The 25,801-nt window shown below is 47.3% G+C and overlaps 1 protein-coding gene across 5 annotated transcripts in view; it reads right to left on the bottom strand.

Moving 5' to 3' along the window:
- The window catches only part of prdm15 (PR domain containing 15), a 61,779-nt gene extending 42,584 nt beyond the window's left edge, over positions 1–19,195 (bottom strand). For 4 of the 5 annotated variants that reach the window (XM_078409640.1, XM_078409642.1, XM_078409644.1 and 1 more), the window contains exons 1-5: positions 18,825–18,960; positions 11,040–11,076; positions 8,371–8,464; positions 5,262–5,415; positions 2,632–2,784 (exon numbers count right to left, since the gene is read on the bottom strand). In XM_078409640.1, coding sequence (XP_078265766.1) covers positions 2,632–2,784; positions 5,262–5,415; positions 8,371–8,464; positions 11,040–11,076 — 438 coding nt within the window. In that variant the 5' untranslated portion in view covers positions 18,825–18,960. Of the gene's footprint in view, positions 1–2,631; positions 2,785–5,261; positions 5,416–8,370; positions 8,465–11,039; positions 11,077–18,824; positions 18,961–19,155 lie in introns of those variants that run through there. The other variant, XM_078409641.1, reaches the window with a different exon arrangement.
- Between the last annotated feature and the right edge of the window lie 6,606 nt (positions 19,196–25,801).

Genomic DNA, 25,801 nt, shown 5'->3' with positions numbered 1-25,801 from the left:
GCGTCGGACCACCAGTTGCCAGAAAATGGGTGGTAGACCTGCATATGCCTTGCACAGTCACGACCATGGGTCCAAATTCTGCTCTAACCTCCATTTACAAGTTTGTAGATGACACCATTTGCAGAGAGCCGGATCTCGAACAATGACAAGACGGAGAACAGGGTGGACATTACCAGCTTTGTAACAAGGGCGGCACGGTGGCGCAGCGGTAGAATTGCTGCCTTACAGCGAATGCAGCGCCGGAGACTCAGGTTCGATCCTGACTACGGGCGCCGTCAGTAACAGAGTTTGTACGTTCTCCCCGTGACCTGCGTGGGTTTTCTCCGAGATCTTTGGTTTCCTCCCACACTCCAGACGTACGGGTACGTTGGTTAATTGACTGGGTAAATATCAAAAATTGTCCCTAGTGTGTGTAGGATAGTGTTAATGTGCGGGGATCGCTGGGCGGCGCGGACTCGGTGGGCCGAAGGGCCTGTTTCCGCGCTGTATCTCTAAATCTAAAAAACTCTAAATCTAAAACTTTTCCATCAATGCCAATAAAACGTAGTAGCAAGTCAACAACGTCAGGAAGTGAGGCTGCAATGGTACTGGAGTGGAGATGGTCGGGAGCTTCAAGATCCTTGGTGTAAATATCACCAACAATTTAGTTATGGTCCAACTATATTGACGTTCCAACCAAGGGGGCATCTCAGGATCGCCATGTTAGAAGACTCTGGAAATTCAGCAGTCCCCAGTGGCTCATACCAATTTCAACACATGTATTATGGAAAGCATTCTATCAGAGCGGGAGGGTGGGATACGGGTGGAAGGAGACAGAGGGGAGGCGTAAGAGATGGGGGGGTAAAAGGGAAATTCTGGACTCGTGGATGGGCGATGAGCGTGCGGTAGAAGGGAAAGGATACGGGTGACTACGATAGGGGGAGAAATGTGCGCGCAACAGGGTGGCTGCGGGCAATTTACTTGAAATTGGAGAATTCAATCTACCCCCCCCCCTCGTCACCTTCCACCCACATCCCTCTCTACAGATATATTTCACCCCTTTCCTTATCTGGCAGCCTTCAGTCTCCATTTTACCGCCAGCCTTTATCAAGTTCTCACCTATATGCCAATCACCTCCCTTGCCCATATCCACTTTTCACTCGATAGACACAAAGTGCTGGAGAAACTCGGCGGTTCAGGTAGTATCTCTGGAGAAAAATGAGGGGTGACTTTTCAGGACGGGACCCTTCTTCAGACTGAAGTGAACTGGAGTCTGAAGAAGGGTCCCGACCCGAAACATCACCCATCCTTTTTCTCCAGAGATGGTGATTGACCCACTGAGTTACACTAGCAATTTGTGTCTATCTTCGGTATAAACCAACATCTGCAGTTCCTCCCTACATCTATCCACTTTTCACTTGCCGGGCTTGTCACACCTCCACATCAGTTTACCAGTTTTCTATCCCCCCCCCCCATACCATCAGTCTGAGGAAGGGTCCATCCATTCTCTCCACAGATGCTGCCTGACCTGCGAGTATAGTTTAGTTTAATTTAGAGATACAGCGCGGAAACAGGCCCTTCAGCCCACCGTGTCTGCACTGACCAGCAATCCCTGCACACTTGCACTATCCTAGGGCCAATTTTACCACCAGGGGGCGCAGCACGATGGCTGCCTCGCCTACAGTCTGCCTGTCCTTTTCGAACTCTTATGTTATTTTTGGTAAGTTTAAAAAGTTTGTGTAAATGTTCTCTGGTTTGTTTTATGTGGGGGGTGGGGGGAAACTTTTTTTTTTCAATCTCTTACCTTGCCGGAGATGCAATTGCTTTCCATTTCGCATCTCCGGTCGCTCTGCGGCCTAACATCATGGAGCTGGAGGCCTTGCCTGAGACTGACTTTGAGCCCCCCCCCCCCCCGGGGCGCGGGCTTACCATCTGAGCGTGCGATCCCTTGCCTTGGATCGACGCTCCAACCGCAGCCTGCGGGCTTTAACACCGCTGAGCTCGCAGTCTCGGGCTGAGACCGGTCGGGAGCTCCAAAGGCCGCACGAGGTTCGGCAAGCCCCGACCCGGGGTCCGATCGCCTGGCACGGGGAAGCTGAAATCCCCCCCTCCCCTCCTGGATCGCCCCGATGAGGAAGGCCCTCCGCCGGCTACGGGAGTCAAGATCATCCCGTCAACGGAAGGTTAGAGGCCCCCGATCGCTGGAGGACAAACAAGGGAGAGATTGAACTTTTTTTCGCCTTCCATCACCGTGAGGAATGTGGAGGAGTCACTGTGGTGGAAGTTCATGTTAAAATGAATTTTGTGTGTCCTGTTGCTTTTTATTGTTATGACTGTGTGGCAAATGAAATTCCTCGTATGTTGCGAAACAGACTTGGCTAATAAAGTATTATTTTGATTGTGATTGTGACATGTATACCAAGCCAATTAACCTAGAAACCTGTACGTCTTTGGAGTGTGGGAGGTAACTGAAGAACTTGGCAGGTCACGGGGAGAATGTACAAACTCCGTACAGACAAGCATCGAACCCTGCTCTCTGGCGCTATAAGGCAGCAGCTCTACCATTTCGCCACCGTGCCGCCCACCAGCACTTTTGTTTTTTCCCCTCAAAATTCCAGCAGCCGCAGTTTCTTTGTGTCTCCGCCCACGTACCTGTAGCGTGTTGAAGTAAACGTCATGGCTGTGTTGGTAGGCGGTGAGATTTTGGTGGTAATACTCCGTGGCGGGTCTCACAAATATCATCCAGTTGCAGTCCTCTTCGTTCGAGGTGTCAAAGCAAATCTCCGGCCTGTCCTTCTGGAAAACCTTGCAGACAAAAATTAAAAAAATAAGCCGTGAGATCGTGACAAGTACAATTCTCAAAAATGACACTTAATCAGCAGAGATTGTCCAGTCGTTGAGATGATTAAATGGAAAGCAGCAGAGGACAAATATTCAGAAAGATACAGGGAATTGTTCAAAACATAAAATTACCTCCAACTCGATAGTCAACAAGTCACTGGGTCAATGAGCATGGAAGTGGTTCGTAAGTCGTAACAGAATTGGGCCTTTTGACCCATCGAGTCTACTCCGCCAATCAATCATGGCTGATCCATCTTTCTCTCTCAACCCCATTGTCCTGCCTTCTCCCCGTAATCTTTCGCACACTTACCAACCAAGAACCTGCCAATCTCCGCTTTAATGACTTGGACTCCACAGCCATCTGCAGCAATGTATTCCAAGATTCACTGTCCTCTGGCTAAAGAAATTCCTCCTCATCTCCTTTCTAGAGATACGTCCTTTTATTCTGTGGCCATGACCTCTAATCCTAGACTCTCCCACTATAGGAAATATCCCCTCCACATCCACTCTATCCAGGCCTTTCACTATTTGATACGTTTCAATGAGGTTCCCCCTCGTCCTTCTAAACTCCAGCAAGTACAGCCCAGAGCTGTCCAATGCTCTTCACACAGTCCCTTCAGCCCACCTAGTCTGTACTGATCATCAAGCAACTATTTGCACTAATCTTATTCTAACCCCACTATAATCTTTCCACCGTCCCTTCAAGTGTCCCCAGATGTTTCCATTCACCTGCACACTAGGGGCACTTCAGAGTGGTCAGTGCTTTGGGACGTGGGATAAAACCAGAACACCAGGTTAAACCCCACGTGGTCACAAGGTGCCAACCGGGAGAGCAGGGTACTAAAGAGAAAGTGAATCCACCTTCTCCCATACAGAAAGGAAAAACCTCACAACGCCAGATAAACATTGAATCACCAAACTCCCCATTCCCCCCTCATCCCAAACTTTATAAATGAGAAGGAAAGACCTTTCCCACTACCACTTGCGTGCATTCGATAACCAGCAGTTACTTTGGGGAGGAAAAAAAATAATTCTTGCTGATTTTTCTCCACTCTATATTTTTCACTTTTCTCTTGAAGGTTTGAACTCCTTGTTCTTAAGCTTATGATTAGCATACCCAGCCCAATCCCACTCTTGCCACTGGCTAGAGCGCTACATCTGCTTTCTGGTGTTGTGAAGTTATCGTCCGTTTTGTTGCCTTTCTCCCCACTGGGCAAGAAGTGATGGTTATTGAACCAGGTGAAGGCCCTGGTCGACCTCAACCTCATCCACACCAGACGCCATGTGCCCAGCCAGCCAGCCCAGCCAAAGCTGCTGGCCAGTCATCGGGAATGAACCAGCTCCCCACTGAACGGCACAGCTGCCCAAGTGTCGTGCCCAGTACTTATCCCTTAAATGACTCTCGTCAACAAAAAAAATCCCTTGGTCACAATCGCACTCGTACGCAAATGTTGTCTTCGACTTCCTATATTGTAAATGACCAATCTTCAAAAACACACTGCTGAATGTAAACCACCCCTGACTTCTCAACCCAAACCAGCACCATATACAAGTCCAAAGAATTCAAGCTCCTCCTATTCACATACAAAGCCCTAAACGAGCTTGCCCCCCCCCCCCCCCCACCATATATCAAAAATATTCTAACCCACCACTCTATCTCCAGGTCCCTCAGGTCGGCCGACTTGGGGCTACTCACTATCCCGCGGTCTAGGCTTAAGCTCAGGGGTGACCGCGCTTTTGCGGTTGCAGCTCCTAGACTGTGGAACAGCATCCCTCTCCCCATCAGAACTGCCCCCTCCATCGACTCCTTTAAGTCCAGGCTCAAAACTTATTTCTACTCCCTTTGAGGCCCTCTGAGGGGGCGCTGTGAATTGTTTATGTATGTGCTGTTATGTTTGTGTGCCATTGTATGATTGTTCCTAGTACCTGAACTGATGTACAGCACTTTGGTCAACGTGGGTTGTTTTTAAATGTGCTATACAAATAAAATTGACTTGACTTGACTTGACAAAGAAAGGTCCCAACCTGAAACATCACCCATCAATGATCTCCAGAGATGCTGCCTGGACACTTTCTTCCCAGCTGTTATCAGGCAACTGAACCATCCTACCATCAACGAAAGACCAGTCCTGAACTGCTATCTACCTCATTGGAGATCCTCAGATTATCTTTGATCGGACTTTACTGGATTTATCTTGCACCAAACGCAATCCACGTCATTCACTTTATCATGTATCTGTACACTGCGGACGGCTCGATTGTAATCATGTCTTGTCTTTCCACTGACTGGTTGGCAAGCAACAAAAGCTTTGCCCTGTACCTCGATACACGGGACAATAAACTAAACTAGTCCACTGGGCAAGATTAGATAACTTAAACCAAACCAGGAACCAAACTCTGCGCCTAATAGGGAACAGCAGATTGGCCATCGTCCTACCTACCTTCAGAGAAAACATATTTTCTTTATCCAGCTGGGAAACTCTTTTGGCTTCAAATGGTCCAAATTGTGTGCGCTTTACTAGGGGCGTCAATGCAAAGACCCCTTCACTTCCATCTTCCAGCTGCCTGATCTCCAAACTGGGTGGTAGCGAAGACCTAGAAATGATAAAGTTACAACATTCGTCTTCTCCGAAAACCAGACTTCCTGCCAATGATCTGAATAATTCACCCCCCCCCCCCCACTTACATGTATCCGACTATCATTTGCCAGGCATTGTCCCACCCCCACTTATTTTCCAGCTTTCTCGCCCCACTGCAATTCAGAGCACCCGGGAAAAAACCCACGCAGTCACGGGGAGAAAGAACAAACTCCGTACAGACAGCACCTGTAGTCTGGATCAAACCCGGGTCTCTGGCGCTGTAAGGCAACAATTCCACCACTGTGCCACCGTGCCAGCCACTCCTTTATTTTTACACTGCAACACCAGCCTAGGATTTGTACTGTAATCTCTGGCCTGGACCACATCTGGTGACAGGAAAGCAGATGACTTGTGCCTCTCAAAGTACTCAGCTCAGTGTAAATGAGCATTGGGGAAATTGGCAAGGGGGAGAACACAGTATTGGGGTATCTTTCCATCGCTGTCAGGTGCCCGCTGCAATTGTCACAACCTTCAGAAGCATTGAGGGCAGAGATCACCACTATCGAAACGTTTAGGAAACATTTAAACAGGTACTTGGATAGGAGAGGTGTAGAGGGAGGTGGGCCGAACACAGGCAGGTAGGTGGGACTTGTGTAGATGGGACATGTGGGTCGGCGTGGGCATGTTGGACCAAAGGGCCTGTTTCCACGCTGTTGAACTCTATGACATTCCTGTGCATTATTACACAGGATTCTTACAGGCCAACCATCATGGATCTTAGGATTCATTCTATTCTTCCATAAGTCTGCTGCTTCAGGAAGTGTAGTCAAACATCTAAAGAGTCTCATGTAGCTATGGAGCTCAAGTTACAGGGGTTTATGGGATGCCTCTGTCAGCCAGCACAGATTTAATGAACTGAGGAGCCTCCTACAATGTTGTGAGGAAATAGAACTAGACAGAGTAGTTAGCGGCAGAAATGGGATTGGATGGAGGGTCCTTTGATAGTTTTGTTGTGACTGAAGAAAATGTTGGGAGGTCAACAATTGCTTAGTTTAATTTAAGATAGACACAAAATGCTGGAGTAACTCAACGGGACAGGCAGCATCTCTGGAGAGAAGGAATGGGTGACTTTTCGGGTTGAGACCCTTCCTCAGACTCAGTTTAGTTTAGCGATACAGCGCGGAGACAGGCCCTTTGGCCCACCGCGTCCGCGCCAACCAGCGATCCCCGTACACTGGCCCATCCTACAAACTCGGGACAATTTACAATCTTTACCGACGCCAATTAACCTACAAAACCCGCGTGTCTTTGTAGTGAGGGAGGAAACCGGAGCACCCGGGGAAAACCCACGTGGTCACTGGGAGAATGTACAATCTCCGCACAGACAGCACCCGTAGTTCAACGACTACCGGCCAGTCGCACTCACACCAGTGGTGATGAAGTGTTTTGAAAAACTGGTCCGGGGTCATATCACATCACTCCTGCCCCGAAGCTTTGACCCCCACCAGTTTGCGTACAGAGCGAATAGATCCACAGAGGACGCTATAGCCACAGCCCTCCATGCTGCACTGTTCCACCTGGAGCAGCCGGGGAGCTACGTGCGGATGCTCTTTGTGGACTACAGCTCTGCCTTTAATACAATCCTTCCCCATAAACTGGTGGACAAACTGGGGGACTTGGGACTTCCACACTCCACCTGCATGTGGATAAATAGCTTCCTGTCAGCTCGCAGCCAGAGAGTCAGAGTGGGCCATCACACATCCACGGCCCTCAGCCTCAGTACCGGCTCTCCACAGGGCTGCGTGCTGAGCCCCCTGCTCTACACCATCTATACACATGACTGCACCCCCGCCCACCACAGCAACACCATTGTCAAATTTGCGGATGACACTACGGTGGTGGGACTCATCACCGGGGGGGACGAGTACGCCTACCGGGATGAGGCGGAGCAGCTGACAGTGTGGTGTGGAGAAAATAACCTGCTCCTCAACACCTTAAAGACAAAGGAAATAATAATAGACTTCAGAAAGAATAAAACGGACATGGTACCATTAACTATCAGAGGGGACTGTGTGGAGAGGGTGGCGGATTTCCGCTTCCTGGGAATCCATATTGAGGAGGACCTGACGTGGAGCGTGAACACCTCTGCGCTGCTGAAAAAGGTCCAGCAGAGACTGCACTTCCTGAGGGTGCTCAGGAAGAATAACATCACTCAGAGACTGCTGTTGTCCTTTTATCGGTGCTACATTGAGAGCATCCTAACATACTGTGTATGCGTATGGTACACCAGCTGCACAGCGGCTCAGAGGAAAGCGCTCCAGAGGGCCATTGACAACGCCCAGAGGATTGTCGGCTGCCCTCTACTTACCTTGGAGGACTTACACAGTTCCCGCTGCATCAAAAAATCCCAGAGTATTATAAAGGACATTTCCCACCCCGGACACTCCCTGTTTGAACTGTTACCGTCAGGCAGACGGTACAGATCTACAAGGACAAGGACAAACAGACTTAAAAATAGTTTTTACCCCACTGCTATAAAGGCACTAAATGTAGCCGCCAAGGAACGCAGGGGCGATACATAATAAGAGACTGTGAAATCGACAGAAGGATGTAGGGTTGGGTGTTTATGCGTGCTATTTTCATGATATTTATTTTAGTTGTTTATCTTTTTTAAAATATTTTACCTTGTATGTATCGTTAGCTTTTAGAAATGTTTGAATGGTGCACTGACTGGCTGACATTTTACAATTTCGTTGTACATGGCTCATGTTACAATGACAATAAAGGAACTATTCTATTCTAGTCAGGATCAAACCTGGGTCTCCGGTGCTGGTAAGTCAGCAACTCTACTGCTGTGCCACCGTGCCGCCCCCAATCGCCATTAACCAACACACTGGAATCAATGGGGAAATGTTCACTCTCATGTTATTTGCTACTTTGCTTTTCATTTCGAAATCGCTGCGTTGCTCACCGAGCTCGGCTCAAGACGAAGGAGTCGCTGACGGTCACGAGCGGACCGAGTTCCGGGCATTCCGAGTCGTGGTATTCCCCGCAGTCATCGCACCCTGGGAGGAAGAGAAGCAAGAGAACAGCTAATGCTCGCATCCCAAATTTCCTCTGATGGTTTGGGAAAGCCTCACCCAAGGTCGCACGAAATTGCAGAGTTGTGAACGTGGCCCAGACCATCGCACAAACGAACCTCCCTTCCACTGACCCGGTCAACCTCCTGCACCTCACGCTGCCTCGGCAAGGCCACCAGCATCTCCAAGGACCAGTCTCACCCCGAAGACACGCACAAAATGCCGGAGTAACTCGGCGGGTCAGGAAACATCTCAGGAGAAAAGGAATAGGTGATGTTTCGGGTCGGTTCCCTTTCGGGACGAGACCCTTTGTCTGATGAAGGGTCTCGACCGGAAATGTCAACTAATCCTTTTCTCCAGAGATGCTGCCTGAGCCGCTGAGTTACGCCAGCATTTTGCGTCTATATTCGGTGTAAACAAGCAACTGCAATTCCTTCCTGCACACCAGTCTCACCCCAGTCACTCCCTCTTCTCCCCTCTCCCATCGGGCAAGAGATACAGAAGAGTGAAAACGCATAACTCCAGATTCAGAGACAGTTTCTTCCCATCTGTTATCAGGCAACTTCCCATCGTACCAGCTATCCTAACCTCTAAACTACCTCATTGGAGACCTTTGAACTATCTTTAATCTGACTTTATTGGACTTTACTAGGTTTACTAGGTTAATTCCCAGAATGGCGGGACTGTCATATGTTGAAAGACTGGAGCGTCTAGGCTTGTATACACTGGAATTTAGGATGAGAGGGGATCTTATCAAAACATATAAGATTATGAAGGGGGTGGACACGTTAGAGGCAGGAAACATGTTCCCAATGTTGGGGGAGTCCAGAACCAGGGGCCACAGTTTAAGAATAAGTGGTAGGCCATAAGTGGTAGTGCGGCACGGTGGCGCAGCGGTAGAGTTGCTGCCTTACAGCGAATGCAGCGCCGGAGACTCAGGTTCGATCCTGACTACGGGTGCTGTACTGTAAGGAGTTTGTACGTTCTCCCCGTGACCTGCGTGGGTTTTTCTCCGAGATCTTCGGTTTCCTCCCACACTCCAAAGACGTACAGGTATGTAGGTTAATTGACTGGGTAAATGTAAAAAAATTGTCCCTAGTGTGTGTAGGATAGTGTTACTGTGCGGGGATCGCTGGGCGGTGCGGACTTGGTGGGCCGAAAAGGCCTGTTTCCGCGCTGTATCTGAAATATGAAAAATAAATATTTAGAATGGAGATGAGGAAAAACTTTTTCAGCCAGAGAGTTGTAAATCTGTGGAATTCTCTGCCTCAGAAGGCAGTGGAGGCCAGTTCTCTGAATGCATTCAAGAGAGAGCTAGATAGAGCTCTTAAGGATAGCGGACGGAGTCAGGGGATATGGGGAGAAGGCAGGAACGGAGTACTGATTGAGAATGATCAGCCATGATCACATTGAATGGTGGCGCTGGCTCGAAGGACCGAATGGCCTCCTCCTGCACCTATTGTCTATTGTCTTCCTGTATCGGTACACTGTAGACGGCTCGATTGTAAGCATGTACAATCTTTTCAATGTCTGGATAGCACCGAACAAAAAGCATTTCACTGAACCTCAGTACATATGACAATAATAAACTAAACTAAACCGCAATCTGCCCGACAATTCCTACATTACACTATTCAGCAGTCAGCTGTGGCTCAGATGATAACACTCTCCATTAACTCTTAACAATTTCTAACTAAAGCATCACAGTGTGGTTTGGCAACTGCTTTGCCCAAAGACCACATGTAACTCTAGAAAGTTGTGGATGCAGCCCATTCCGCCAATCAAACGAGTTTCCCCCACAGACCATCTACGTTTCACGCTGCCTCGGGAAAGCAGCCAATACAATCATGGACCACACACAATCCTGGGCAATCTCTGCTCTCCCCTCCCTGTTCAGGAGAAGATACAAGAGCTACAAAGCAAGTGCAACCTGTAGAAACCACTTTAACCGACTAAAGGATCGATCGCTTACCACAGTACATACAACGATCTCACGGATATTGATTTCTCTAACTTCAAGTAACCCCTGCATTCCATCTCTCTCCGCCCCTCCCCCACCCGAGTCCACTTGCTCATTTCACCGTTGGTATTCCTTCATTATCACCTCGTCCCCAGCCAACAATGGACCATTGTGGGCTCCACCTTTCCCGAGTCGTCGATGCTTTGTTCCGTACCTTCCCATACCCCCTGACTGACTCTCAGTCTGATGAAGGATCTCAACCCGAAACGCCACCTATTCCTTTTCCCCAGAGGTGCTGCCTGACCCGCTGAGTTACTCAAGCCTATCTTCAATGGTCCCATGACCTTCCCCCCTCCCCCACCCCCCAGAGGGAGAGCGGGTTGAGTTACTCTTTGCATAACAATTATTTCTCATTCAACATCACACAAGCAAGATTATCTATTCATTACCTCCTTGGTACTGGTGGAACCTGACAGTGGGCAATTTGCTGCATTATAGCTGCGGCTCCAGTTCAATAATGCACAAAATGTTCAAAATACATCACACATTGTGAAAAGTTTAATCTTTGAATACTCAAAACACAAACGTTCTCATACTTACAGACAAACAATCTCTCATCGGTGCCATCTCCAGCCATCTGCCGGAAGGGAAGAGAAAGAACAAAGGAATTAATCCGAGCAATTACAAACAATCACACACATGCAGTATATCTTGTATATATATATATATATATAAAGCAATCGCTGGACATTGCTGGAACGGTTCTTTCGGGCCAACACCTTTGACCACACGACCATCAGGCTGTGGTCAGCACGGAATATCCTGCAGACACTGCAGGACAAGGACTCGATGGATCATGTGCTGGGGTTCTCTGAGCAGAGTGCCCAGCTTGTCTGGCGAAATGGCTCATCGCCAGAACTCACCAACAAGCACCAAGACCTCGCGTGGCTGGTGGCAAGATCCTTCCTGCACGGTCAGAACCCCGCTACCAGCGCACGCTGCCCTCGGGACATGGTTCCTGAACCTCCGAAAATACCTCTGTGGCTGGGGAGGCCCAATCAACATTGGCAAAGTCGACAGCCTTCCCTGCCTTGCGCCACTTCCCACAGCTAATGCTGACACACATCTGTAGAAACCCTGCCAACGTTGGCAAACTCCAGGCAAGTAATCCCTTTCACATTGGTACAAATGTCACTGGAGGCTCTGGCAAGTGGTGGTGTAGTCCTGAGAATCATCTATCCAAACCTACTAAAAAAGGTACTGTGTAAACAGTGGTATCATGGCTGAAACCAGGTGCTCCAGTTTCCTCCCTCCTTCCAAAGAAGTGCAGGTTTGTAGGTTAATTGTCTTCTGTAAATCGTCCCTAGGGCGTAGGATAGAACTAGTGTACAGGGCGATCGCTGGTCCGTATGGACTCGGTGGGCCAAAGGGCTTGTTTCCATGCTTTATCTCTAAAATAAAATAAACTCCACGAAACCCTTGGCCGTTAGTAACACAAGATATGGTACTTTGGAACAGATGTTTGGGTGGCACAGTGGTGCACCGGTAGAGTTGCTGCCTGACAGCGCCAGAGACCTAGGGTTGATCACGATTACAGGTGCTGTCTGTACGGAGTTTGTACGTTCTCCGTGTGACCACGTGAGTTTTCTCCAGATGCACTGGTTTCCTCCCACACTCCAAAGACGTGCAGGTTTGTAGGTTAATTGGCTTCGGTAAAATTGTAAATTGATCCTAGTGTGTAGGATAGTGCTTGTGTTCGGGGATCGCTGTTTCCGCACTGTATCTTTAAAGTCTAAAGTCTGTATCTCTAAATCTAAAAAAAAAAATCGAAATTATGGCAGATGTGCAACTCAACAGCTTTTTTCCCCATAGGGTTTGAGATTTAGATTTAGAGATACAGCGCGGAAACAGGCCCTTTGGCCCACCGAGTCCGTGCCGCCCATTAACACTATCCTACACACACTAGGGACAATTTTTACATTTTACCCAGTCAATTAACCTACATACCTGTATGTCTCTGGAGTGTGGGAGGAAACCGAAGATCTCGGAGAAAACCCACGCAGGTCACGGGGAGAACGTACAAACTCCATACAGACGGCGCCCGTAATCAGGATCAAACCTGAGTCTCCGGCGCTGCATTCGCTGTAAGGCAGCAACTCTACCGCTGCGCCACCGTGGGAGATGGATCACATTTAAAGAGGGGATAGATAATCTTTTCAAAATTATACTGAGAGCACTGATACAGGAGATGAGTCCTGGGTCAGATGATCGATGATCATACCGAAGGGTGGGATTGGGTTGAAGGGCCAAGTGGCCTGCTCCTCCTCCTACTTTCTTCTGTTCCTACATTACTACACCTTCCAATATCAACGGTTTATCAATCGCAGGTCCTAAATGAGCAAACTGAACTCACTTGGCAATTTTGACAAAAGTCTTTGAGATGTTGTTAAAATGCTGTCTCGCTTCTTATAAGCATAAAAGATAGAAACATAGAAAATAGGTGCATGAGTAGGCCATTCGGCCCTTCGAGCCTGCACCGCCATTCAATATGATCATGGCTGATCATCCAACTCAGTAACCTGTACCTGCCTTCTCTCCATACCCCCTGATCCCTTTAGCCATATGGGCCACATCTAACTCCCTCTTAAATATAGCCAATGAACTGGCCTCAACTACCTTCTGTGGCAGAGAATTCCACAGACTCACCACTCTCTGTGTGAAGAAATGTTTTCTCATCTCTGTCCTAAAAGACTTCCCCCTTATCCTTAAGCTGTGACCCCTGGTTCTGGACTTCCCCAACATCGGGAACAATCTTCCCGCATCTAGCCTCTCCAACCTCTTAAGAATTTTATATGTTTCAATAAGATCCCCCCTCAGTCTTCTAAATTCCATCTCATGGTTCTATTTCACTTAAGAAAGTTATCCTTCGTAGTCTGTTATAATTACGATTCCTCAATCTATGTCACGAATCTATGTATAATTACCAAATTTCTCTGTAGTTATTGTGAAAAAATTGACTGATGCACATTGTCATTTTCAATTCATTATTTTGGGACGATGCAGCTATTTATTGCCCACTCATAACTGGCCTTCACACAGGGACAGTTTATTCCCAGCGGTTATCAGGCCACTGAACCCTCCTATCAACAACTAGAGAGCAGTCCTGAGCTGCCATCTATCTCATTAGAGGCCCTCGGACTATCTTTATTCGGACTTTACTAGACTAAATCTTATTTCTTTTTATCCGGTATCTGTACACTGTGGACGGCCGATTATAATAATCTACAGTCGTTCCACTGACTGGACAGCACGCAACAAAAAGGTTTTCAATGTACCTCGGTACATGTGGCAATAAATTAAACTAAACTAAACCTATTTGCATACAATGTAGAAGGAAGTAAATCAGCTTACTGGGCATATGCCAACTCTCGGATCAATTGCACGCATCCCATCATTCGCCCACATATTGCCCAGCAACTCTCTCACATATGCCCATCAACACTCCAGGCAAATTGACAGTTGGCAATTAACTTGTTAGTGAAAACCCAGATGGTCACAGGTAATGTGCAAATTCCCCAAACACACACAGCACCAGAGATCAGGGTCTATACTGGGTTGTATCTGTGAGACAGCAGCATTACTTTCTGAGCCACTGTGCCATCCTCCTGTGACGACAGTCACACTATTTAAGAGTCAAGAGTGTTTTATTGTCGTATGTTCCAAATGGAACAATGAAATTCGTACTTGCAGCAGCTTTGCAGAATATGTAAACAGAGTACTCTGTTAGCAATATGATAAACGAGAAAAAAAGTTCTGTGTGTACAACACACAAAACATACAAACAATAATAGCTCAAAAAGACAAAACCAATGCCCCCAAGTCTAAGTAGTTCAGAGCTTATTTGGAGGTTGTAGTGTTTAATAACCTGATGGCCATGATCACAATGAATGGCGGTACTGGCTCGAAGGGCCGAATGGCCTCCTCCTGCACCTATTTTCTGTGACTCTCTCGGTGACTGTGGCTGCAGGGAAGAAGCTGTTCCTGAACCTGGACGTTACTTTGTCGGCAGAAACAAGGAGGCAGATTATTATCTCAATGGAGTTAGGTTAGGTAAGGAGGAGGTGCAGCGAGACCTGGGTGTCCTTGTACGCCAGTCACTGAAAGTTGGCGTGCGGGTACAGCAGGCAGTGAAGAAAACTAATGGAATGTTGGCCTTCATAACAAGAGGATTTCAGTATAGGAGTAAAGAGGTTCTTCTGCAGTTGTATAGGGCCCTGGTAAGACCACATCTGGAGTATTGTGCACAGTTTTGGTCTCCTAATTTGAGGAAGGACATCCTTGTAATTGAGGCAGTGCAGCGTAGGTTCACGAGATTGATCCCTGGGATGGCGGGACTGACATTTGAGGAAAGATTGAAAAGACTGGGCTTGTATTCACTGGAGTTTAGAAGGATGAGAGGGGATCTTATAGAAAAATATAAAAATTATAAAAGGACTGGACAAGCTAGATGCAGGAAAAAATGTTCCCAATGTTGAGCGAGTCCAGAACCAGGGGCCACAGTCTTAGAATAAAGGGGAGGCCTTTTTAAACTGATGTGATAAAAAAACTTTTTCACCCAGAGTTGTGAATTTGTGGAATTCTCTGCCACAGAGGGTAGTGGAAGCCAAATCACAGGATGAATTTAAGAGAGAGTTAGATAGAGCTCCAGGGGCTAGTGGAATCAAGGAATATGGGGAGAAGGCAGGCACGAGTTATTGATTGGGGACGATCAGCCATGATCACAATGAATGGCGGTGCTGGCTCGATGGGCCGAATTGCCTCCTCCTGCACCTATTTTCTATGTTTCTATGTTACAGTTTGCAGGCTCCTATATCTTCTTCCCGATGGCAGGATTAAAATGAATGTGTGTCCTGGGTGGTGGGCATTAAGTGACTGAAAATGCAAAAACAGCCTGCCCCTTAAATTTGATATTTCAGAGAGAAACACGTGAAAGAACCTTGCATTATTAAACATCAATAAACAATCAATGGCCAAGAAATCAGTCTGTTGTTTTGTGGACTAAAAATGCTCACATGTAAAACCTTGTGATTGCTGATGTGTGCAGACAGCCAGCACTCACTACACTCACACTGAAAATAAAATCATATAAATAGGTTTCCGATAATTTAAAACATCACCATGAAAGTACGTAATGAAATGGTTGCAAAAAAACCCAGCTTAGCTGAAAGATAGACACAAAATGCTGGGGTAACCCAGCAGGACAGGCAGCATCACTGGATGGAAGGAATGCGTGATGTTTCGGGTCGAGGCCCTTCTTCAGTCTCGACCCGAAACTTCACCCATTCCTTCTATCCAGAAATGCAGCCTGTCCCGCTGAGTTACTCCAGCATTTTGTGTCAAACGCCGATGTAAACCAGCATCTGCAGTTCCTTCCTGTGGCTTAGTTAAAAGGTTTGATGAAATTTGCTTGTGACTAGGACTCTCCTAATTCTTGTTCATACTTGTAGGAAAGAACTGCAGATGCTGGTTTAAATCGAAGGTAGACACAAAATGCTGGAGTAACTCAGCAGGACAGGCAGCATCTCTGAAGAGAAGGAATGGGTGACATTTTGGGTCGAGACCCTTCTTCAGTCTCTCCAGAGATGCTGCCTGTCCTGCTGAGTTACTCCACCATTTTGTGTCTATCTTCTTCATGCCTTTCAGAGTGGAAAAATAAACAATTTATTTTTACAACAATGACACCTCTGACTCTGACGAACGTGGTGTTAAATAGAACCAGTGTGAAAGGCGTGGACCTGGTGGGCCAGAACTGTTTCCATGCTGTATCTCTAAACTAAACTAAACCTTCCTTTCCTATCATATTCCACCATCTGCACCCACTTGGCTGCTCCACATCCCCTCCACCCTTGGTTACTGTCGCCGCCTTCTCTCTCACATCCGACTCATCTGCCAGTCAATCTCTACCTGCATCCACCTTTCACTTGTGGAGGAAGGAGCTGCTAACGCTGGTTTATAGCAAAAACAGACACAAAGTGCTGGAGTAACTCAGCGGCTCAGGTGAAAACGTCACCCGTCCTTTTTCTCCAGAGATGCTACCTGACCCGCTGAGTTACTCCAGCAGCCTGTTTTTACTCAAGACTCCAGCATCTGCAGTCTCCTGTGTGACTATCTGTAAATACTGTGCACCAGTGACCACAATGAGTTGCTGTTCTTGCCGAGTTCTTGTAGATAGAAAATAAAACACTCTCTAAATACTGCACATAAATGCTTTATTGCATTTAAACCTCCTTTTTCTTGGATTATAGACAATAGACAATAGGTGCAGGAGGAGGCCATTCGGCCCTTCGAGCCAGCACCGCCATTCAATATGATCATGGCTGATCATTCTCAATCAGTACCCCGTTCCTGCCTTCTCCCCATACCCCCTGACTCCGCTATCCTTAAGAGCTCTATCCAGCTCTCTCTTGATTAAAAGGGAGAGAAACTGAACCATGCCATCACCAACTAGAGAGTGGTCCTGACCTACCATCTACCTCATTGGATACCTTCGGACTATCTTTAATATGTGTACACCGTGCACGGCTAGATTGTAATTATGTATAGTCTTTTGGTTGACTGGATAGCACGCAACAAAAAAGCATTTCACTGTACCTGACATACGTGATAATAATAACTAAACAAAACTTATTCCACGCTGGAGAGGAATAGGAGCCGTTCATGAATGTAGTGCGTTTCAGGTCAGATTGTGCATTGTGATTATTATCAAATACAGAGACCAAGGTTTCCATGTATCTGTATCTCTAAACTACCCCTCTTCTCAAATTCGACCATCTGCACCCATTTGCCTCCATAACGTTGGGTGTTAATAAGCAACAGGCCACTCTTGTGTACCTCCAGTGTTCCCTTCCCTGACTCAGCCTGCTGAAGGGTCTCGACCTGAAGCATCACCTATTCCTTCTATCCACAGTTGCTGCCTGACCCACTGAGTTACTCCAGTGGGTAAGAAGGAACTGCAGATGCTGTCTTAAACCGAAGATAGACACAAAAAGCCGGAGTAACTCAGGCAGCATCTCTGGAGAGAAGGAATTGGTGACGTTTCAGGTCGAGGCCCCTTCTTCAAAGTTACTCCTGCACTTTTATGTCTATGGCACCCAAGACTCAAGACTCCAGCATCCAGTGAAGTTGCCTGGATGGAGTCTCCCCGTAATGTTTAGGAAGGGACTGCAGATGCTGGTTTACACCGAAGGCAGAGACACACAGGATGCTGGAGTAACTCAGCAGGTCAGGCAGCATCTCTGGAGAGAAGGAATGGGTGATGTCTCGCTATCCCGCGGAGTTACTCCAGCATTTTGCGTCCATCTGCCTTGTTGTTGTTGCTGTTTCTGATCAGTGTAAGGAAATAGCTGCAGATGCTGGTACAAATCGAAGCGGTATTTATTCACAAAATGCTGGAGTAACTCAGCGGGTCAAGCAGCATCTCAGGAGAGATGGAATGGGTGACGTTTCGGGTCGAGACCCTTCTTCAGACCCGAGTGTAGGACTACAACCCCCGGGTCGAGACAGGGTCTCCTTCCTTTTCTCCCGAGATGCTGCCTGACCCGCTGAGTTACTCCCAGCATTTTGTGAATAAATACTTTCGATTCGTTTCTGATCAGGGATCAGGATGCAACCAACGGGGAGAGGAATCCACTGAAGAAGGGTCTCGACCCGAAACGTCACCCATTCCTCCTTCTCTCCCGAGATGCTGCCTGACCTGCTGAGTTACTCCAGCATTTTGTGAATAAATCGATTTGTACCAGCATCTGCAGTTATCTTCTTATACTACTTGTGAATAACCCATTCCTTCTCTCCCGAGATGCTGCCTGACCCGCTGAGTTACTCCCAGCACTTTGTGAATAGAAGCCAAAAAAGATAGGCTGGTTGCCTACTGCCCTGAGGGGAAGGGTGTGTGTTCGGTGTGTTCCTCCTGCACTCACTGGCCATGCCGGTTGTCTGGACGTCCCTGCCTCCCTCCCTGCCTGCCTCCCTCCCTCCCTAGCCTCCCTCCCTGCCTAGCCTGCCTCCCTCCTTCCCTTCCCTCCCTCCCTGGCCTGCCTCTGCCGATGCCGATCCATACGGCGGCCGCCTGCTCTCCGCCGGGTTTTAAAAGCGATCCACTCCGCTCCGCTCCGCCTGGCAACAATGTAACAAAGAACAGGCGGAATGGCGGCCGGAATGGAAACATTGTATCGACCGCTGTCGCCGCGTTCCACAATGTTGCCAACGCCGACCTGCAACCGCGGCGCTCCCAGCCCGGAGACGGGGCATCCCCCCTCCCTCTCTCTCTCCCCCTGCCGCCACCCCCGCTCCCCTCGCCCTCCCATCCCTCCCTCCACCACGACCTACCTCCCTCCCCTCCGGGCCGGCACCGGGAGCGGGCCGCGCCGGGTTTTGCCCCCCGCTTTCCGCCTGGTTTTCTCGCGAATCCTGACTCCGGGTTCCAGTCCCCGCTCGGCCGGACAAGTGCGCAAGAGCGGATCATCCAAGGGGTTCCCTCCTCCCTCCCGCCTTCCCTCCCACCCACTACCCCCTCCCCGCTGGAACCAGACGCCGGCCGGGGGTTGTAGTCCTACACTCGGGTCTGAAGAAGGGTCTCGACCCGAAACGTCACCCATTCCTTCTCTCCTGAGATGCTGCCTGACCCGCTGAGTTACTCCAGCATTTTGTGAACAAATACCTTCGATCTGCAGTTATTTTCTTACATTACTCGGGTCTAAACTCTCTGGCATTGCTGGAACTAAGACTACATCTCCCAGCGTGCCGCTCGATGCAGCCGTCGGGCTCCAAGCGGCAGGAGCTCCCCCCTCCCCTCTCCTCTCCTCTCCCTCCTCCCTCCACTCCACTATCGGCGGCCGGGAGTTGTAGTCCTTTACTCGGGTCTCAACTATCTGGCATTGCTGGCACCAAGACTACATCTCCCAACTCGCTGCAGCCGTCGGATTCCAAGCGACAGCGGCAGCGGCAGCGGCGCCCGCCCGTCCGCTTCAATCAAGTCCCTGTCCCTGCCTGACATTTGTAGGTGGATTGAGAGACAGACCCGGCAATGTGGGCGAATTCCCCGCTCCCACTGGGATCTGGCACTGCGTTAATCCCCCCCCCCCCCCCCCCCCCCGATCCTCCTTCGCTGGAGGCACCGCGCCTGATCGGAAATGTTCTGGGGAACGCGGAGGATTGCTGGGAACTGAAGTCCTGCAATCTCTTAAATACAACAAATTCGCTCAATTAATACATCAAAGGGAAAATAACGCCGTCGTTGCAAATTTGTGAAAGAGAAACAGTAAAATGATGGGAAGCACCAGTAATCAGGCAGCCCCAGTGAAGAGAGAAAAACATAATTAACGCTTATGCTTGAAGACCTTTCATCACCACCAGTTCTCCTTGAAGCTGCTTGTAAATTATATATATTTTTTCTGCAAGCAAGATTAGTGTCACGTCTCCAAAGACACGGAGCTCGATGGACGCTGAAATCGTGTTTTGTCTTGCTTGGGCAGCCGTGCGTGGTGGAGGATAATTTGCTTCCACTCCAGTTGTCTGTGTTGTGAGCTGCGTCCCAGGCAGGAGGTCTACACCTTCAACCACTTCTGCTGGGCTTCTTTGTTCCCTTGCTTCTTGGACTCAAGGTTCTTAATGCATCTTGAGCCTCACTATATTCGAGTGGTCCTGTTTGCTTGATTCCCACGAATTAGTGGGGATGTTGCTTAAGGATAGCGGAGTCAGGGGGTATGGGGAGAAGGCAGGAACGAGGTACTGATTGAGAATGATCAGCCATGATCACATTGAATGGCGGTGCTGGCTCGAAGGGCCGAATGGCCTCCTCCTGCACCAGCTCTCTCTTGAATGTATTCAGAGAATTGGCCCCCACTGCCTTCTGAGGCAGAGAATTCCACAGATTCACAACTCTCTGACTGAAAAAGTTTTTCCTCATCTCAGTTCTAATTGGCCTACCCCGTATTCTTAAACTGTGGCCCCTTGTTCTGGACTCCAACATTGGGAACATGTTTCCTGCCTCTAACGTGTCTATTGTCTATTCTCAAGAAGGCTTTGATAACATTCTTCATAAATCCCATTAACCTATCACCAGTATTCCTTCTTTCCATCCTCTGGCTTTGCAATACTCTTCTAGACTGTTTACTCCTCTACCAAACTTAACCTTTTTGCCTTCTTTTCATCTCTGAACTTTGTCCACCCATCTGCCAATAATAGTCATAAGGTCCTAAGTGGGAGGAGCAGAATTAGGCCATTTGGCCCATCAAGTCTACTCTAGCATTCAACCATGGCTGATCTATCCCTCCTAACCCCATTCTCCTGCTTTCTCCCCATAATCCTTGACACCCGTACTAATTAAGAATCTATCTATCTCTGGCTTTAAAAATTCCATTGGCGGCCTCCACAGCCTGCTGTGGCAAATAATTCCACAGATTCACCACCCTCTGACTAAAGAAATTCCTTCTCATAATCCCCTCACCTGTGTCCATCTGTCACTTGTCAGGTTTGTTCCCACCCTCTAGATAGACACAAAATGCTGGAGTAACTCAGGGGGGGATAGGCAGCATCTCTGGATAGAAGGACCCATTCCTTCTATCCAGAGAAGTTGCGAGTCCAGCTGAGTTACTCCAGCATTTTGTGCCTATCTTAGGTGTAAACTAGCATCTGCAGTTCCTTCCTACACATTTATCCACCCTCGCCTCTTGGCCCTTACCTCCCTGCCCTTCCCCCAAACAATAATTAGTCAGAAGTGTCAGATTAACAAGGGTCCCAACCCAAATGTCATGTATGCACATTCCTCCAGCTATGCTGCCTGACCTGCTGACTTCAGCACTTGGTATCCTATTTTAAAACCAGCACCAGCAGTTCCTTGTGTTTACATCAGGGAGAGAGAGAATTGTTTCCACTATTCAGCTGGTTAAAGCAGAGCTTGGAACTCCAGATCCAGGGTGTGGTTGCAGTTGAGCAAAAGAGATGGACTGTCGTTATCAGCTGAATGTAATCAGGTACCATCAAAGGGATCCACAGGAAGCGCTGCCTCACAAAGGCAGCCAGCATCATCAGGGACACACTCCACCCTGGCCACACTCATCTCATTCCTGCCATCGGGAAGGTAAAGGAACCTAAAAACTAACACCCAGGTTCAGGAGGAGCTTCTTCCCTGTTGGGGGTTTGTCAGATCGTCTGTTAGACACTAAGAAAGCTTGCTGCACTGGGTCCTTGAGATCTTGCTTCACTGGGTCCTTGAGATCTTGCAACATTGATTGCCTTGTGGCAACATTATATTAATTTCAAAAATATTCTTTATTCATAATACATTGAAAAAAAACAATCGGGATACGTCCCTCTCAGGATTTACTTTGCCATCAATTCAATAACTTTTAATACAATCCAACAAGAACAACTCATGTTTCCTCAAATAATGCATTCATAAAGTATTTTGAAAAACTGTTTTGCTCCCCAGTGTGGAGTAGAGGCAGGATCCGAAAATGTGGTCCAATATTTCTGTTGGTTTTAACTCTGTTGGCTTGATGAAAGATGGCAGACTGGATTAGGTAGTGGTTAGTCCAACAGCACCTGTCATGGTGCAGATTGCGCATTGTCTTGCAACATGCAGGTGTCCTTGTGGTCGAGCTGGGGCGATGGCACCATCAGGCCATAAGGAATAGGGTTAGAATTAGGCCATTCGGCCCATTGAATCATCTTCGATCATGGCTGACCTATCTCTCCCTCCTAACCCCATTGTCCTGCCTTCTCCCCATAACCTACGTACTAATCAAGAATCTATCTATCTCTGCCTTAAAAATATCTACTGACTTGGTCTCAACAGTCTTCTGTGGCAAAGAATTGCACAGATTTACCACCCTGTTACTAAAGAAATTTCTCATCTCCTTCCTGAAAGAACGTCCTTTAATTCTGAGGCTATGACCTCTAGTTCTAGACTCTCCCACCAGAGGGCACGTGGATCAGAGTTGTTGCCACAGGATCTTATGCTCGTCCTTGTCCACAATGTAACACAGCATTGACAATGACAAGATTGGGTTCTGAACATTATCAAGAGCAGCTTTTGCTATTGCCTTATTGCCAAGAGATTGCATCCTTTCCAACCTTGGTGTTGCATTCACTCAGTTTGTCTTCATTTAGGACGCAAGTTGAGATTTAACCACGGTCAGACTAGAAGTCTTCCTTCACGGTCATCTCTATACTGACCTTTTCTTGCCCATCATGTCTGAAGAAGGGTCCCGACCCGGAACGTCATCCATCCTTTTTCCCCAGAGATGCTGCCTGTCTCGCTGAGTTACTCCAGCACTTTGTGTAATCTATGGTATAAACCAGCATCTGCATTTTGACTCTACATTTTTTTTCCTTTACCTAGTCTAGACTTACCAGGGTTGGGGCATTTGTTGATCATAATGGGCTGGTTCTATGTTAGTGCGCCAATGTGTCATGAGAATGTCCCACCGATGCAGAAGGGGCAGCCAGGACCCTGGACAATCTTGTTCTGATGGAAAAACTCATCCCATGAAGTCAGCACTGCTCCTCTGTACCCACCCTTTCTTGGCCATCATGTCTAACTCAAGTAGGCTATAATAATGGAGTAATGTGTGGCTTATCAAACTCCATGTTAACATGCTGTCAAGTTGACAGCAATTGCTTGCAAAGGCCTATCCTTTAAAAGTCTAAATTCACAGATTATCTGCTGAAAATGTTTCATTTCCAGATATCAGCTTTTCACGCCGTACCTTAAAACAAGCAAAAACTTCCCAAAGGTGCCTTATCAATAAATATTGACACCATAGTGCTATATTAGGGTTGATTAGCAATAGCTTGTTTAAAATAGTGTAGGCCACTCCCTGGGTCATCCCCCTCGGCACTGAGTGGACAGGGCTGGGGAGGGGTCTGGAGCTACGGGGTTTGCCTGAAGGGGCTAGAGTTTACTCGTGCGGGAAAATGAAGAGAGTGAATGTTCTGATGCTACATTAAAGTTACTGTTAATCCTTGCCTGGCGTCTTGCCTGATTCCTGCTGCGTCCAGACCCACTACACTGGTGACCCTTTGAGAGAACTGCAAACCACAATCATGAAGGAGTAATCAATTCCTTGATTCATGAGGGTGACGGGATATGGGGAGAAGGCAAGATAATGGGGTTGAGAGGAAAAATTAGATCAGCCACGATTGAATGGCAGAGCAGTCTTGATGGGCCAAATGGCCTAATTCTGCTCCTTGAACTCATGAACGTATGAAGCAATCAGAATGGCTCCATTTGAAATATGTATTCCTTGCTACCCATTCTTGCCTCTCCATCATCCCCAAATGTAATTGTTCTGTTATGGATGGCTTCACCTTTCATTGTTTTCAACTTAAGTCATAGTTCTAATGTTCAGTGCCTTGCACTTCAGGTATTGAATTTCATCTGCTACAGTTCAGTTGCACTGTTGAAGTGCCAACCAATGGAGAAGATGACAAGCTGGCTAGGTGCTCTCCCACAGCACCTCTTTGCAGAGTTCTCACCAAAACTTTGAGGGAGCTGTTGTACATAAATTGGGCGGGATATTGACCACAGCATCGAATAGACCACAGTTCCAAAATGCATTGGAATGTTCTAAGGTATATAAATGTGCAAATAGTTTACATGAATCATACATTGTGTGAGAAGTAGTTGGCGCTGAAATGAACGTATATGGCAGAAACACACGTGACAAGTCAGCAATTGCTATTGAACTATACCAAGATAGACCATTCATTGATGGTCTTGCTGGCCAGATCTTTCCTTGGTAATCATGACTATGCAATAACTCTGCAACTTTACTGGCTTTATCTTGCACTAAACGTTATTCACATTATTCCCTTTATCATGTACACTGTGGATGGCTCGGTTTTAATCATGTATTGTCATTCCGCTGACTGGTCAGCTCGGTACACATGACAAATAAACTAAACTCAATCCCAAGAGGATGAAACAATGGCAGACAAGCGCAAAAAAAAAGTAATGATTCTCAATATTTATTGCATTAGTTATAAGAATTAAGACACTGTAGTTTTAGAAGGCAACTGGGTAACTTCAGTGTTTCTCCTTTTAAGCAAGACCAATAACATGCAGCATTTCCTTTAATCATCAATAACTTACTTAGTGTGCAATCCATTCTCACTTCTGGTCCCTAGCTCAGTTCAATAATCATCACATTTATCTTTGTTCTTCCTTTAACTAGTTCTTGGTACTGAGGGAGCACCAGAGGAAGATTCCAGTTACGATTCACAATAACAAAAGCTTCTGCTGAATCAGTACAATTTTGAATGGCGATACTGATTCTCATTAGGTACAACCTGTGTAGTAGCAGGGCTACACAGTCCTTACCTCCCACTCTTTGGTCATAATTTTAACAGACTGGTAAACACTGGGCTTGACATGCGCAGAGATAGAACAAGACCATGTACTGAATACCCTCTTCCCGCCCTTGTCAAAACAAGGTGGGGAGATCTGTACTGGACAAGAGTAGGGTCTGAAAGACCTACAATGGGTAGTGTACACAGTACTTTGATACCACGTCCCTAAACTTAAAAGTATCAGCACTGAAGACTAAAATCCTGAATTGTCAAACTTCACACATAACAGCAGGTCACACACAAATATTAGGTTTAGATCCCACGCTAATTACATTATAACATATTGTCATTTAATATTTAAAAAATAAGTTCACTGAGTAGAGGGGGAAAACTGGAAGACTAATGGAAGAACAGCAAAGATTTTCCCTAACACACCTGAATAATGCACCTAGCTAGTAAAGATAGGGAACATTTTGGGTGGGAGGGAGAAATAATATTGACGGCCTGTTATAAAAGACCTGCCAGAAACCTCTTACTTGCAGTGGAAGTGCATGCAATGGAAGATAAGGCCATTTAATAGTCTTCATTGCTTATTTGTTTCATTAACTGGGCAGTATAGTAAAAGTGGAGCATACTGGGAAGATCAGCCCCAGAAAATTGCACACAGTCTCAAAGCTACAAGTGAAATTCTGGGAGAGTACAAGCATTTTGCTTTCAACTACACAGCCTATTTATTGATTACATAAGTACATTTGGGTTTGTGAGCAAGAACAAAGTTTGCCAGCAGTGGTGAGATAACCAAAGGGAAAATCAATGGATGAACGAAGTGGCAGGTCTATTAATACAGCTATAAAGCTAGGCAGCATGCAATTCCTACACCCTTCTGAAACTGAGAATGGGCCAAGCACCAAGACCTCTTTTTAAAGACCTGTTGGAGAAACAAACAAACCCAAAACAAACGGCAGTAGAAAATTTGAAACAAGTGCATAAAAAGCCAGTTGTCAACTGGTCAC

The sequence above is a fragment of the Rhinoraja longicauda genome, chromosome 12 (genome assembly GCF_053455715.1).
Source record: "Rhinoraja longicauda isolate Sanriku21f chromosome 12, sRhiLon1.1, whole genome shotgun sequence".
Lineage (NCBI taxonomy): Eukaryota > Metazoa > Chordata > Chondrichthyes > Rajiformes > Arhynchobatidae > Rhinoraja > Rhinoraja longicauda.
The sequence above is the reverse complement of the archived record's forward strand: the minus strand, read 5'-3'. Positions and strand labels throughout refer to the sequence as shown.